Source organism: Sminthopsis crassicaudata, chromosome 5 (assembly GCF_048593235.1).
Source record: "Sminthopsis crassicaudata isolate SCR6 chromosome 5, ASM4859323v1, whole genome shotgun sequence".
NCBI lineage: Eukaryota > Metazoa > Chordata > Mammalia > Dasyuromorphia > Dasyuridae > Sminthopsis > Sminthopsis crassicaudata.
In genome coordinates this window covers 92208735-92226013 of record NC_133621.1, presented here as the reverse complement: position 1 = coordinate 92226013, position 17279 = coordinate 92208735, and the positions used below count along the sequence as shown (strand labels likewise).

General features: G+C 37.4%; 1 protein-coding gene across 1 annotated transcript; it reads left to right on the top strand.

Annotated features, from left to right (window-relative positions):
* The first annotated feature begins 5024 nt into the window (after nt 1-5024).
* Nucleotides 5025-16979, top strand: LOC141542887 (uncharacterized). Its single transcript, XM_074267572.1, is given in 5 exon segments — nt 5025-5146; nt 5149-5474; nt 7097-7223; nt 12455-12601; nt 14306-16979. Coding segments are annotated over 5 exon segments (2658 nt in total). The 5' UTR covers nt 5025-5091; the 3' UTR covers nt 16309-16979.
* The last annotated feature ends 300 nt before the right edge of the window (nt 16980-17279 follow it).

Genomic DNA, 17279 nt, shown 5'->3' with positions numbered 1-17279 from the left:
TCACAAACATCAAGGCATTATGTAAATATTTGCTATTATTATTAATCATTAATGGAATATCCCTATACTGCAAGAAGAAGTAAATGTGAAGAAATCAAATAATCTTGGGATATTTTATGTGAACTGATACTGAGTAAAGTAATATACGTTATGATTAAACAACATAAATAGAATGAACAATACACAGACTGAATGCTGTTTGATTATAGTATCCAAGCTTGGCATCGAAGAAGAGATGTAAAAAATGCCTTTATTTTCCTTCTTTTAAAAAATATTTTTGGGGCAGTTAGGTGGCACAGTGGATAGAGCACCAACCCTGAAGTCAGGAGGACCCAAGTTCAAATCTTGGTCTCAGACACTTAACACTCCCTAGCTGTGTGACCCTGGGCAAGTCACTTAACCCCAGCCTCAGGAAAAGAAAAAAAATTTTTTTTGTTTTTTTCCAATTATATTTTTTTAACATTCTTTTAAATTTTATTTACAAATTCTCTCACTTTCTCCCTTCCTCTTTCCTCCTTGTTCTGGCAAGCAATTTGATTACTTTCCTTCTTTGAATATGTGGAGATTATGGGTGAGAAATATCGTATAGACTGCTAGATTCAATTGATGTTTATTTGTACTGAATTGATTTTTTTTTTTCTCTTTTTCCTTCAATATAAAGAATGACACTTGGGGTAGTGAGAAGGAAGGGATATGTTTGGAAATATATCACAAACAAAAAAATCATGAAAAAAATGAACATATTGAAGAAAGGGCTAGAGTTAACATTGAAATGAAAATGAATGTGTGTTTTATGCTCATGATAGTTGATGTTGTGATCATTCTCAGAACAATGATGGGGGAACCCAGAGAAGTTATATAAGCAGTGATGAAGCTCACTTATGAAATTTTAATCTCATTGGGTAAGATGGGGTGGGGTATTCATATCACCTTTCAGAGTACTAGGTTTGTTTTTGTTTTTTTTTTTTTAAATTAAATAAGTATTTGAGGGCCTGTGTGATTCCTTGCTATACTAGAAGGCATCTCAAAGTTCATCCCATAGGTAGCTGGGAGCAAGAGGTCCTATGTCATTAGGCAGTGGAAAGAACACTGGTCTTAGAACCAGAAAATCTGGGTTTGAGTCCTGTATGTCCTTGGGTCCTGTATATCATCTATATAGGATTCAGTTTTCTCATCTATAAAATGGGATTGGACGAGATAATTCTAAAGTCCTCTGAAGTTCTAAATCTTGAGATTTTATGATCTGCTATTAAAGACCTTACTTTGGGTCCAGATTCTGATGTCTGCATTAAAGTCAGGTCTTCAAGTGCAATTCATATAATCATACTTCATTGGTATTTGAATTCCTCAAATATAACTGATCTATGTGATAATATCAAAGTTTTGAGGGTTACAAAATATGGTCTCATATTCAATACCAACATTGTGAATTCTTCCATATAGTTTAAGTAAATAAGCTATAATGGTAACCCTTGGAACATTTCCAATGCAAACTATTTTGTTCCATTCCAGCCTTGTATTTTCATTGCCATGTTTTCTTATTTTCCTAATAAGTCATACTAATATTGGGCAGCCATCATACCACATTTTCCAGCCTCATTATGTAACTTAATTATAATAGTGTGTTAAACTCATTACCTCTAGCTAGGGCTTAATGGTTTTTTCACCCCTAACTCCTATAAACAAATCTGGTGTATATTTTTCACTTATACTCATATGCTTAGAAGAATTGTTAGTTCCATTAGCAAACTAAAGTGCTCAAGGAAATTAAATTGCCTTCATTATCTCTTTGCAGACTATACTATTAACAAATCATATCTGTTATCTTATATTAAACATGAAAAAAGATTTGTTCCTCAAAAATTAGGGGACCTTGGGGAAAAAATGATAATCAGACTGGTTCTCATCACCAATTAGACTTTCAGACCATTGAGAAGCAGTCATTTTGGGATAAGTGAGAAAAGATTATAACTATGAAATGTTTTATTTGCTTAGCTTTATACCTTAAATCCTTTTTTCTTTAGGTTGGATTATAAGAGCCTCTGAATTAGCAAAGAGATTTAACAAGCTTCTCTGTCCTATATTAATATGAAACTTCAGTGGGGAAAACAGACTTTGTGAGGCCCAAGTTCAAACTGGGATAAATCACGGTCATTGTATAGATTTAGATGCAATTCTAGATTCATTGAAGCCAGAGTTAATTTTTAGCAGAACAGAGGTCAGGTTGCTGAAATAGGGCTATGGTTATATAGGATTCAATTTCATTCTTCTTTCCTTTACTTCATTTTAAACTTTGTAGATTGTTTTCCTGATTCTGCTTATTTCACCCTGCATCAGTTTATGTAAGTCTTTCTATGCTTTTTTGAACTTAAACACCAAAAAAGAACATGTCCATGTCAACATCAGAATACAAAATTGGGATTCCATATGAGACCATGAATCTATATTTCATACTGCTTTATTTTAAAATTTCTTTTGTTTCTCTGAAGTTTTCAAATTCATTTCATTTCCTTTTTTGATGAAGATACTAGAGTGATAGATCAAAATAATGTTAAAGATTTATTTAATTTTATCTAATTTTCAGCATAATAGTTAACAAATATCTCTCATATTCTGTTTAAGATGGAGAGATATGTCTTAGATATCTGAAATGTCAAAAAGGAAATGAGAAAAATGTCATTTTCAGAAGTGGAGGGAATCAGTAATATATTATGATAGTTAAGAAATCAAACTTTTTAACTAGGTAATCGTTCTGGGGGAAAAAAAGGATCAAAATTTTCCGTCTGTTTATGAAAGTATTTGTGAATATTTGAAGCTAAATAAAGAAGGAAAACTTTAAAGCACATGGCATTTTGGAATTACCAGAAACTGAGAGTCCAGTAAGGAGATATGGTGGAAAGCATCAAATTGAATAGTTTATCTTACTTCTACAATATGAATCTTCATCTGGTTTGCAGGACATTAGAGCTAAGAGGGGTCCATAGGTCATTTCATTCAATTCATAATTGAACAGAATTCCCTTGCAGCATCCCAGAAAAGTAGTTATCTGGATTAGGATTGGATGGATTTTAAAGATTATTTAGTCCAATTATTTCATGGCATAAATGAAGAAACAGGGCCAGAGAGTTTTAAGTATGTTCCCTAAGGTCAAAATCTTTTCTAGACTAAACAAATTTTGTTCTTTCAACTCAGTCTCATATGGTATTGGCATGGTTTCTAGGACTTCCCCCAGGGCTATTCCTTTGAACACTCCAGTTTGTCAGTGGCCTTCCAGAACTGTTATTTGTGCAATTGATTTTAACCCAAATTTTAAGACATGGTTAGATCTATTTTAATTATCTCCGTTTCAATTATATCTGCCTAGATCCATCTTAGATTCATTATTCTTCTAGCCTTTGAATCCTAATTTTGTTATAGAACACATAAGCTGTCCCTTCTAGCTCTGTGACATTTGTAAATTATTAAATATATCTTCTATGTCTTCATCAAAATGACTGATAAAAATTATGAAACAGAGTCAAAGACAGATCTCTGGAACATTACATTGGAGACCTTCCTCCATGCTGATATTTATCTCTAGTTCTGAATTCACCAAAGTATAATATCATCCAATTCACATCTTTCCATCTTTTCAGCCAAGTATCATAAGAAATTTTGTCAAGTGCCTCATTGAAATGCATATATATATATATATATATATATATATATATATGTATATATATATATATGGTGTTCCCCTCACTTATTAGTCTCAAAATGAATATGAATATCATTCTCAAAAATAAAATATACCTTGTTCTTAATGATTCTGTAGAAGCTATTAGAAATCACCACTTCCCTTCCTAAACATTCTTTTGATATTGCTTTCTAGAATTTTTAAAGAAGTTCAAGTAAGCTTACTAGGCTAGAATATGAAGAATTTGCTTTTATCTTTTAAAAATCAATTCAGAATTTGGCTGTCTTTCCTTGTCAGTGCAGTTTTCCTTGATGTAGAAGATTAAAGTACAATGTAAGATTATATTATATACCTTAATAATCTTATGCCTTCTTTGTTCTATCCTTTTCTCTCTTTTTGTCCTTTTTATTCATTACTGCCTTCAGATCTGCATTTTAGCATTATTGACATTATGGATTATTAGAGGACTCTACCATTCCTCTGTAAATTCATCTACAACTATTTGCCTTAGCCTCCATTTCCTGCTTATGTTCTTTTAAAACAAGTTGCTGATTTGAGTTCCCTATGCATCTGCTTAGGTTTATATTAATTCTGAAATGTCTGGGAAGAGAATGAGGGATGACTTCCTGAATTAAAAGCAAGGGCCGCACAATCTAAGCTTTGAGAGGTGGTTCTGCCAGTGATTCAAAGGGAAAGCCAAGGAGGTTGAGAATAGCTGGTGTTGATGCTCTTTTTAACCTTATTTCACCTTTGTAAAAATAGTGGACAGAGTGAGTGGGCATTGCTTTTCACAGGAGGCAGCCTCCTAGCATGAAGAGGTCAATTTGAAACAGTCCAGTGCTCTCTGTAGAGCAAAAGACTTAGGAGTTGCATATGTACTTTTTTTTTTAAATAATAGCTTTTTATTTTCAAAATATGTGCATATTTTGGCCTATGACACTGTACCGAGGGAGAACTGTAGCCATATGTTTAAGAGGTAATAGACAATAAACATTTATTGAGTGCCCACTCTTTGCCAAGCACTAATAACCAATATCGACAACAACATCGACAATGTCCAATGGAGAGCATGACGTGAAAGGACAGAAATGGCGAGGGTGGCCTGGCGAGGACCCGCCTTAGAGGAAACGAAAACTAGAGCGGTTGCACAGTGGCCACATGGACGTCACATTAGATTTGGGTTGCTCGGCTCCAGGACCGAGGCCACAAATTTCAGAACCAAGGCTGCTAGATGAACGGTTGTAAGGGAGTTTAGAGGCCAGATTTTGTAGCGTGGAAGCCAGATTTTAGCCCCGAGTAAGAAAAAACAGTGCTGATTAGAGGTGTGCCATTCAGTTCCATTCGGTAAACGCTCCGGCGCTTCCAGGGATTTGGAGTAGTCCGGCCTAGGAGAGTGCTCCAGCCCGGGGGAATGGATGCGCTGGACTCCGGAATGCGCATTTTATGGGCCAGGCTGGAAAGCCCTTTGCTCCTCCCGCCCGCAGGAGGCGCGGTAGGCTGGAGTTCGCCGGAAGTAGCTGCTTCTCGGAGCCAGGGATCGGAGGGAGGGAAGGAGGGAGAGAAGAAGCAGGAGTCCCAGGATGCTCCGCGTGTGCCTGGCAACCGCCGCCGCGTGAGGAGGACAAGAATGGGTGAAGCGGGAATTTGCAAAGGGCTGGCCTCTGCCCTGCCGCCTGGCCCCGGCGCTCCTGGCCCCGGCTCCCCGGAGTTCGGGCCCGGCCTGACGGCTTCGCTTGGGGAGCTCTCCCGGCCACCGGGCAAGAGACGCAGGGAAATGAGCAAGACGGCTCCCGTCCGGGTGAGCCATTTCCCCGCGGCCACACACGGACTCGGGGCCTCCGGTGACCCGGGGGTCTCGGGAGCCGGCCGTGGGGCTTTATGAAGGTGCAAAAATAGGAAGATCCCTAACCCCGGGATGTCTATGGCAAAATCTTGATATTTGGGACAGACAAAAAGAAGCCATTCTATTATGTGGGTGCTCCGGAGCCTTTGCGTACCACCCCCCCATCCTACGGCAGGGACGGGCCTTCCCTTGAAGCTTAAAGCATAGGCGGTGCAGACCGTTTCCCCTCCTTATGCAGAATATAGGCAAAAGACAGCACCCCGGCCGCGTGACCGAGGAGATTCCCGCTGTGGGCAATGTTCTCCGACAAAGGCCTGTAGCGGGAGGGTCGGGCCTGCGGGGCAGGCAGTGTTCCCGTGGAGAAAGTAACCGACTGGTGAAGTACAGGGATAAGCACTAGGGACGGGCCTATGATTACTTAGTTTAGGGAACTCCTAGATGAGAACTTCTCGCTACCAGTGAAGAGTGACCCTGCGAAGGCAGCCTATAGTCTTCCTGGAGCATGGAGAGGTTAAAGAAGTTGCCAGGAATGCCAAGAATAGGTTCTAGAACTCAGGTTCACAAGGCTGAGGTGAGCTGCTGGTCCATCATCCCATGACGCTTCTCTAACTGGGAAGTTTAGAGATTGAAGTAGAGATGGAAATAGTGCCTTTATATAATGAGTATGCCTGGCCACTGGTCCCTTGGGATTTAAGGTAGGAAAGTAACTCCGGCCAGGCCTCTGAAGTTTACATTTAAACTTGCAAACTTTTTGTTTTGTGCTTCAACTCAAAAATCTTATGTACTTGTTTTATTTCCTTTCTCCTGCGCTGTGACTGAGGACTAAGAAACTAGATATTTTCTTTTCTGGAATAACATTTCTTGCCCCACCCTTAATGCAGCTAGAAGCTGTTTAGATTTCCTTTCCCCTATTTGTGTTTTTCTTCCCTTGGCACATAATAGGCGCTTAAAGAGTGTTTGATGACTCCTCATCCTGTAACAAGAGAGTTTTCTCATTTTGCACTTGGAATAGGCTCCATAGGGAAGAGCTTTCATTTTTATCTGATTTTTGCATCATGTTATTGGGTACAGATTATCCATTTCTCACTGGTTTTCCATCTTACTGCAACACATTAGGGCCAATTGTGGACACCTTTTGAAGCATAGTGTGACACAGAACTGGGCAGGTGAGTTGTAGGAAGATAAAAGGAAGACATTTCATCTCACAAAAATGAACTTTATTTGTTGCACTTCATGTTTTAGAACTTAGGAAGGTTTGTAGTGCTTCTGGTAAGGGCCTTTTCTCTGCCCATACTGAATAGGTAGAATACAACCAGACTATAGCTTTAAGGCCCTCCTGATCTTATAAAAGGACAGATCTGTCGTACTTAATGTGATTACTAGCCAGCAAACATTTTTTTGCATTTGGGAAATAGGGCCAGCTCTCTTGAAAAATGCATGCAGAGATCTCTTCTGAAAAGCATAAAATCACTTTCAAAATATTAGCCAGACTTTTTTTGTGAGAATAACTTAGAAGTAAATTGTCTTTTTGAAATTAGCCAGCAGATGACCTGTTTGAGATGATCCTTTGTTTTCAGGTGCCTATAAAGTTTGAGGATGTGGCAATATATTTCTCAGAACCAGAATGGAAAAACCTGGACAGGTGGCAGAAGGAACTTTACAAGCATGTGATGACCGTCAATTATGAGACCTTGTTCTCCTTGGGTAAGATAATATTCATTGAGAACTTGGTGTGCTAACTTCCCAGAAATCTAGGGTTTCCTATAGTTTCCTGTTGATAGGTTGTTATAAACAACTTAGATAAAAAATATTGAATATTAACCTACTTGTTAATGCTGTCAGAATGCCTGCAGTGTTTTGAATGCCTAATAGAGCTTTGCAGTTAATGTTTCTTGAATTTGCTGTTTAATCAATGGGAAAATTGGCATTGTTATGTCAGGTTACAATAACAATACTTTCCCCTTCTCTGATTAAGCAGTAAACTCAAGAAAGAATGTGTGAAAGGAATGGAATCAAAAGATTATTTTGGGCCTTTTGAGACTGTTGAATAGGGAGCCTCTATAGATGTGTTGATGTTATGTGATATATCTCATATGTAGTAATAATAATTCCTGACCATAATTTAGTTCTTTGTGATTTTACAAACCTTTTTCTATCATCTCACTTGAGCTAACTTAGCACATGCTGCTATTAGGTAAGTATGGCAGGTAATTCTGCCCTCCTTTTACAAGTGAGGACACTGAGACTTAAGAGAAGTTAGGTGGCTTGCCGCAGATCACAGCTTAGGGTTGGAATTTGGATTCATCCCCAGATCTCTCCCGAATCCAGCCTCAGGGCCATTCTGCTCCAGAATGCTGCTTCACATGTCATATTTCAGCAAGGCATTTATCAAAATTTCTGTTGTTTTTGTGTAGGAGATATAAAAATATAACTAGCTATATATACATATATATAATATATAAAATATAGCTAGCTATATACACATATAAATAAATATATAAAATATAGTAGCTTAAATTGTGGTTATATGGATTTTTAGCTAGTTAACAGCATCTAAAGACTTCTTTAATGAGTTATTGTCCACCTGTAGGGACTTTTTATTCCTTGCCGAGTGCCACAGGATTTTGTTCTTAGCCCTCTTTCTTTATTTGTCCAGACCTATGATTTCATGGATGTAGGGAGTTTCCAATGAAGAAACTCTCTCTACCAGTGCAGATCAGCAGCTAATCTGCAACCTATAATCTTAGAGAGTTGCCTTGGGGTACTGAGAAGGTAAGTGATTTGCCCAGGGTCAAAAAGCCAGTAAGTATCAGAGGCAGGATTTGAAGCTACTCTTTATCTACTTTGTATCGAGCTGCCTCTCCCTTATCCCTATCTTGTTCAACCGGTTCTTAAGAACAGCTTAGATAAAGATAGTGAACTTCAAATATACTGTAAAACGAAGGTAGTTGGGAGAGCTAATGTGGATGACAAAATCAGGATTTTAAGTATTATTAGCTCGCATGATTATCTGAAACAAGATAAAATTTAACTGGGATAAATATAAAAGCCCACCATTTAGGTTAAAAAAAAACTGCTTGTGCTTGCTTTGCAATTATATAATTGCTCAATTATAGGATGAGAGAACACTAATTTAACAGCCATTCACATAAAAAAGATCTTGCTGTATTTGAAGGATGATTGAACAAATTATGACATTTGAATATAATGATATACTGTTGTGTCATAAGAAATGATGACATGGAAGCTTCAGAGATACCTGGGAATTAATAAAAAAGTGTGTGAATTAATACAAAGTCGAGTGAGCAGAACAGGAGAACAATAACAACAATGAAAAGAAAAACGACCTCAAAGGCTTCAAAACTCTGATCAATGCAGTGGCCAACTATGATTACAGATGACGGATAATGAAGCATGCTCCAAATAAGACATTTTTGGGGGTGTGGCTAATAAGGGAATTTATATTTCTTTGTTTTGCATATTTGTTACAAAGGTTTTCTTTTTCTTTTTTTTCAGTGATGGGAAGCAGAAATGTTGGAGATAAAATAAATTTTTTAAAAATTGAAATTAATAAAAAATTTTTCATACACTGGCACAGTTGATTATAAATTCAGTCTTGAAGTTGCATAAGTAGTTATATAGTATCTAATTCAGAAAGAGTAGTTTTATTGCGCTCTTCATTGGTCACATCACACCTGAGGAATTTGGCTTGGTGCAAGTGCTCTTTTTACAATGGACCTTCACCAAACTAGTTAGAATTTAGAAGTTGATGATGAAGTTAGTGAAAGAATTATCTCACAAGGAAGAGTTAAAGTAACTAGAGCTTTTTTACATTGAGGGAAAAAAAAGATTATAGATATAATGATTTTTCAAGTATTTAAAGATCTAGCGTGTTCAAGAGGTAGTAGACTTATTGTTGTTTTGCTTCAAAAGATAAAAATAATTTTGAGTGAGTTACAATGAATTTTAACTCAGTATAATTACTAATATACATATCAATACAGATATGATATGATAATTCTACAAACAGTGGCATAGAATTAATTAGCCTGAGGGAACTATGAACATTGAAGAAAGTCCTTTTAAGAGTCAGTGATAGTTATGGTCTGATGGGAAGGATGCAATGATTCATTTGGGAGATACAAAGTCTGTTTCTTTTTTTTCCTGTTGACATCTATAGCCAGAGTGAGGCTTTTCGTGGTTGAATGTAGGATGCTGAAAAATAGCACTATTTTTAGCCCAGTTATTCCATGAATCCTTTCACTATATTTCCTAAATTAGCCTCTTATCCTTCCTGAGTCATGGTAAATGAGGCAAATCATTTGATATGTGAGGGATAAGTGATAAATCATCATGTCGGGCAATAGAGAAGATATGCCATAGATAAAAAATAGAATCTCTTCTGTCATTTTGCTATCTTGTTGGGGGAATAAGATATTTATATGAAACCATTATGGTGAGGGAGATAGAGTGACTGTAATGATTCTGGACTGAGGCTCAGAAGATTACACTACATTAGTTTCATTCCGTGATCTGGTCAAGTCACTTCCCTTGACTAAATTGTCTCTGACTGACTGACTCTCTCTCTCTCCCTCCCTCCCTCCCTCCCTCCCTCTCTCTCTCTCTCTCTCTCTCTCTCTCTCTCTCTCTCTCTCTCTCTCTCTCTCTCTCTCTCTCTCTCTCTCTCTCTGTTTCTATCTCTGTCTCTCTCTCTCTGTCTCTCTCTCTCTCTCTCCCCCCTTCCCTCCCTCCTTTCTAAGAGCCTGTGACTTCAGAGAGAGCAGTAGAATTATATTTTTGGATATGTCAAAGAACTGACAGGTTTTGAAATAAAGACAGCATTCTAGAGTTCAAAAGAGATGTTAACACAGACTGGAATAATGATTACTTCATAAAAGAAGTAGATCTGGAGTAGAGCTTTGAAGAAAGTGATGCCATTTGGAAAGGCATTGAGGAAATATTTGAAGATTTCATCTGTATAATAATCATTGTCCTCATCCAAATAAAAACTGATTGAAAAACCTCACAGCATAAGAATGTAGAGACTGCAAAGTATACCAAAGAGATACCTTGAAGCAGAGGGTTTCCTTTGAGTAATATTGGCAAAAAAGATGACATGAATAGGTTGGGAATAAATGGTTTTGCAAAAGGACATGAATGACTTAGATGAGGAGTTTGATCCAATGAATAAATAATCAATAGATTTAATGTATTAACTGATGACCTTATATGAGAGCATTTTCAAGAGAATAGTGGGCAGATAGTAGTAAATATACAAGATTATAAGGACCATTAGAACTTTTTGCTCAACAATCTGTCTAGCACCTCTGATTTGTGATACCTAAGCCATAACTTGTCCTTTTTCCTCTAATTTTGACTTGAGTCAATAAATATATGCCAGGTACTGTGCTAGGTGCTAGGAATAAAAATACAGAGAATGTATACACTCAAAATGCTTACCTTCTAATGAAGGAGACAACAAATACATACAAAATGATATGTATCATTAAGTAAATAAATACAAAGATTTTCAAGGTAATTAAATGTAAGATAATTTGAGAAATATAAACATTTGTTAAGCACTGCTTAGTTTTTTTTTTTGTTTGTTTGTTTGTTTGTTTTTTTGCTGAGGCAATTGGGGTTAAGTGACTTGCTCAGGGTCACACAGCTGGGAAATGTTAAGTGTCTGAGGCCAAATTTCAACTCAGATACTCTTAACTTCAAGGCTGGTGCTCTAACCACTATACCATGTAGGTGCCCCACTGCTTAGCTTTTAAGGAATTATTTTAAGGAATTATTAAGGGGTCAGAAAAACAGAAAAGACAATCATTCTAATGGGGGAGATAACACCTATGGAAGGTTTCATTTGCAAGTCAGATGGAAAGGTCCCATGGTCTTTAGAGTACAGGCAGCAAAACATGGTAATTCTTCTTTAATGTAATTTCCACTGACAAAGTCATATCAGTGTCTTGTTACTGAACCATATAGCAGTACCAAAGATTTTGATGACAACTTTTTTTTCCTAAGACTTTAGTAGATGTGACTGTAACCCTTATAGGATCAGTTGCCAAGTTGCATCTATATAGGATGTTGGCTATGAGTACTTGGCTTGAAACATTGCTATTCCAGAAACTCTTGGGTTCACCATTCTGCATTGTCTCCATCAGGGTCTAATGGGAGGTAGTACAGATAATGATGTTGGTTTGATTAGTCTGGAACGTGCTACATCCTTTCTTCTGGGTATCTTGCTACTTCACTTAGCTCTAGAGGGATTTTGTAGAGATGGAAGTAGGGAGAAGATACATTTCAAATTTGTTGAATGGCCAGCACAAAAGAAAGGTTTGCCAGAACAGAGAGTAGATCAATCTAACCAAATTGAAGAATTCAGGATAGGGAATGATGTGCAGCTACAAAGATTGAGGATAGATTGTGTAGGTCTTTGAAAATTAAATAGAGAAGTTATATTGTACTCATTTATACAGACAATGGAGCAGTTACTTAGGTCTTAGCCTCACTTCAGCCACCTGGGTTGGATGGTAATTTTAAAAAATATGATACATGGAATGCTGAAGAAAACTTTTAAATCAGAGTTGCTTTAAAATCAGATTTGTCAATTCATGGATTATCACATAACTCAGCATTATTGAAACAAAATTTAACTGGCTTAAATACATAACTACTATTTTTTGCATTTGATTTGGTGAAATCAAACAGTAAATGTCTCAAAACCAGATTTAGTGATCACTTCTTGAATGTGACCTAGTTTTTTTTTATGTTAAGTTTTATTCTCCAAGTACCAGTTTGTTTTTTTTTTTTTTTGTTGTTGTTGTTTTTACCATCTTTAATGAATCAAGGGAACCTTAGCAATCATTGTCAATGTACTCAGATTGTTTTTTTTTGGGAAATTTAATTAACTCTTTGTGACCTATGTACAGACTCTGCCATTTCCAAACCAGACTTGATAACCCACATAGAGCGGGGTGAAGAGCCATTCATTAGAGATGATGGGATCAGAGAAATTGTATTAAGATGTGGTGCTGATAAACAACATGATTTGAAGAGTACTTCTACACATTTACAAGGTGAATGAAACATTATGGCTATGAGATAGTGTGAAGTTTTTTCCTTGGATCTTTCCTGTAGTGTTTAAACTAAGCTTTTTTTTTTTTTTTTTTTTTTTTTTTGATGGGGGAGATGTTGGGGAATGGAAATAACTTGACTCTATCCAGAAACCCCTATATTTATGTAGTTCATTTGGTTCTTGTAATACTTGTAGCTTCTCTTGAAGTGTCAGCTACCTACTCTACAATCTCACCCAAACATGAGAGGGAAAGATAGTGGTTGTTTGTTTGTTTGTTTGTTTTTAATTAAAGCCTTTTATTTTCAAAACATATGTACAGATAATTTTTCAACATTATTCCTTGTGTACCAAATTTTCATCTCCTTCCCCCCCTTTCTTCCCCTAGATGTCACGCAATCCAATATGTTATACATGTTAAAATATATGTTAAATCCAATATATATAAACATATTTGTACAATTATCTTGCTGCACAAGAAAAATCAGATCAGAAAGGAAAGAAAATGAATAAGAAAACAAAATGCAAACAAACAATAACAAAAAGAGTGAAAATGCTATGATGTGATCCACATTCAGTTCCCACAGTCCTTTCTCTGGGTGCAGATGGCTCTCTTCATCACTAGATCATTGAAACCAGCCTCAGTCATCTCATTATTTGAAAGAGCCACGTCCATCAGAATTGATCATCATATAATCTTCTTATTGCTGCATACAATGATCTCCTGGTTCTGCTCATTTCACTTAGCATCAGTTCATATAAGTCTCTCCAGGCCTTTCTGAAATCATCCTGCTGATCGTTAAATATAGTGTTTTGAAGAAAAGTATAAATTAGTACTATAATTCTCAAAAAAGTGAATGCTCATGCTTGTCTTTTTCTTAATTCAATTGGAAATAATTTTGCTAAACAGCAGGCTGAGTTCAGAAAGGCCTGGAGAGACTTATATGAACTGATGCCAAATGAAGTGAGTAGAACCAAGAGAATATTATACACAAGAAGAAGATTATGTGATTATCAACTGTGATAGATGTGACTCTTTTTTACAATGAGTTGATTCAGGACAATTCCAGTAGAACTGAGATGGAGAGAGCCATCTGAAGTCAGGGAGAGGACTATGGGGACTTAATGTGGATCGAAACATAGTATTTTCACCTTTTTTATTGTTGTTTGCTTGCTTGGTTTTTTCTTCCTCAGTTTTTTTCCTTTTAATCTGATTTTTCTTGTGCAGCATGATGATTGTGGAAATATGTATAAAAGAATTGCACATGTTTAACATATATTGGATTACTTCCTTCTGGGAGGGGCATTGGGAAGGAGGAAGGGAGAAAAATTTGAAATTCAAGGTTTTGCAAGGGTAAATGTTAAAAACTTTCTTTGCATGTATTTTGAAAAACAGAAAGCTATTATAAAAAAATAATTTTGCTGGTTAAAAGTAGTGTGCCATCTCCTTCAAATAATATTTTTAAGTTCTAAACATATATAATTTGTGCCTTCAGGCATAAGGATTTCCCTATTCAGTACAGATGGCTATCTTTTAAAGATTTGACCCTTTTAAAGGTACCACATATTTTAAACATTTAAACAATATAAAACCATTTTTGAAAGAGATATCAGGTTCTTTGATATATCATCAGAGTAGAATAGATTTAACTGGAATTGAAGGAAAGAAGTAAGTTAGAAATAATTAAGGACAGATTTTTTTTTTCAGGGAATCAGAGAGATGCGAATATTGACAAGGAAGAATGCCATTTATATGGTCTTCAAAAGCAGGACCCATCTAGACCTTCATTAGATAAAAAGGCAGAGTTTTGCTCTAAACCGGAAGTCATGTGGAGAAGCCAGTACATGCAGGATACATTTACCCAAAAAGAAAAAATTTGTAGCACTAAACCATCCATCCAGAGTGAGGGAGAAGCATGCCGCAAAAGCCAGGATTCACCTAAGGTCCAAGAAATTCCCCCAGAACAGAGAATCTACCCCTGTCCTGTTTGTGGAAAAATTTTCCAGGTGAATGACCACCTGGTGAGCCACCAGAAGAGCTGCTGTCAAGACCAGCCATGCAAATATCCAAAATTCAAGAAGAAATTCAACAAGTCATCTGATCCCCAGCTACCCCAAAAAATTCACTTAAGAGAAAAACGGTTTCATTGCAGTGAGTGTGAGAAGAGTTACAGACGCCAAGTAGATTTAAGGAACCACCAGCTTGTACACACTGGTGAGAGGCCTTTCCAGTGCCCTGATTGTGACAAGAGCTTCCGACAGAAGGGACAATTACTCAATCACCAAAGTTTGCATACTGGGGAGAGACCGTTCCAGTGCCCTGAGTGTGACAAGAGTTTCCGACAAAAGGGACAACTGCTCAATCACCAGCGTCTGCACACAGGTGAAAGGCCCTTTCAGTGTCCAGAATGCAAGAAGAGCTTCCGTCTGAAGGCTGTCATGAAGGCCCACCTAGGATTACACAGCAGAGAGAGGCCATTCTCCTGCAGTGACTGTGGAAAGGGCTTTACCCAGCAATATAAACTCACTGAACACATTAGAGTACATAGTGGGGAGAAGCCTTACCAGTGTCCTGAGTGTGATAAGAAATTCCGCCTGAAGGCAGTCATGAAAGCCCACCATCGAAGACACAGTGGGACAAGGTCATTTTCTGACTCTGGTCTTGGCAAGGGCTTTACCAAACCATCTTTACTCAATACTCATATTAGAAATCTCATGGGAGAGAAGCTCTTTAAGTGCCAAGAATGTGACAAGTGTTTCAGCCAGAAGAGAGACCTTCTCACCCATCAGCTTATACACACAGGAGAGAAGCCCTTTCAGTGCCCTGAGTGTGGCAAAAGCTTCCACCTAAAGGCTGTCATGAAGGCCCACCAACGCTTACATAGTAAGGAGAAGCCATTTACCTGTGCTGATTGTGGCAAAGGCTTTACCAAGCAGTCTGCACTCACAATTCATATCAGAGTGCACAGTGGGGAGAAACCATTTAAGTGTTCTGAGTGTGACAAAGCTTTTCGCCTTAAGTCTGTCATGAAGGCCCACCAGCGCAAACATAGTGAGGAAAGACCATTCACCTGCAATGAGTGTGGAAAGGGCTTCATTCAAAGATATAAGCTTACCACTCACATGAGAATGCATACTGGAGAAAAGCCCTTTCAGTGCTCAAAATGTGATAAGAGTTTTCGTTTAAAAAAATACCTTCTCAAACACCAGGTTGTACACACTGGTGAGAGACCCTTCCAATGCCCTGAGTGTGACAAGAGCTTCTGTCGAAAAGCTTACATGAAAGTCCACCAGCGCCTCCACAGTGGGGAGAGGCCCTTCTCCTGTGGTGAGTGTGGTAAGGGATTTGTTCAAAAGTATAAACTCACTGAACATTTCCGAGTACACACTGGTGAAAAGCCTTTCCAGTGTGCTGAGTGTGACAAGAGCTTCCATCAGAAAGGCCACCTGCTCAACCATCAGCTTGTTCACACGGGAGAGAGACCCTTCCAGTGCACCGAGTGTGATAAGAGTTTTCGTCTGAAGGCTGATATGAAGGTCCACCAGCGCATTCACAATGGGGAAAGACCATTCTCTTGTGAGTGTGGCAAGGACTTTAATCAGAAATCTGCACTTAATACTCACCTCAAATTGCATGACAAGTTGAAACCCTGTAGTTACTTAAGTAAGCCAGACATTGAGTCTAACAGTGCCAGTAATTCAATTCATTAGAGTTTTGTTGCTGTTAAGACAGAATGAAAATTATAAAAAATGCACCAGAACTGTAACTGGCTGGGAAACTGCAACGGTGGTCAGACCAGCCTAGTGAATGGAACAAATTTCATTAGGAATCACTAGAAGTTTGGATCTCAGAACTCAGAATCAGGACTTGGAATTTGTAACCCCAAAATAGGTTAGTTTATTCCTCTCAAATGTATTCGTGCTACTATTAGGGTCCTCATGTAACTTCCAAAATGTGGCACTATCTACCTTCTCAGCTTTTCATTGGATAGAATATATTCCACTGAAAAACAACCAATGCAGTTTATTAGAAATGAACAAGTACAAATATCTTAACTATATTGACAAACTGAAATGCAAAGTATTAAGAGCAGGATTAGTCTTCAAGTACATCAAGAGGTTAGATGGATATCTTTATGGAATATGTATCTAAAAGGTCCAAGAAAATTAGAACATTTGTTTTGAACCAAATAGTAAAATATTGAAGAATTTGACGTACTAGAGATTAGGAATTAGTTTTGAAATTATTTCTTATTTAAATAAAGCTCTTCTTGCAGGAAGAGAGACCTGGAAAAGTCAGGTCTATGTTGACTGCATTGCTCAAACTATAGAGCTAATGGGGGGTAAAAAAACAAAACAAAAAAAAAAACAAAAAACAAAAACCACCAAAATCATCCCATTTTGCTGGGAATGAGACCAAAAGATAGCAGATTTTTAAAAACTCTAAATGAAGGCCACAAAAATATTCCTACTAGCAGTTTTAATGGCCCAGGAATTTTTTTATATCATTAAAAAGAATCAACCAAAGAAGACGATGGGAGCTGGAGTCAAAGAAAAGAAGTCAAAAAGGTATAATTATAACAATGATGTCAAGTGGGGAGAAAGGGTGGTAAGAAGAGTTGGAATGATGCTGACAGAAATGGGGTTGTTGCGAAGGGCAATGGTTTGCTGGAGATGATGAG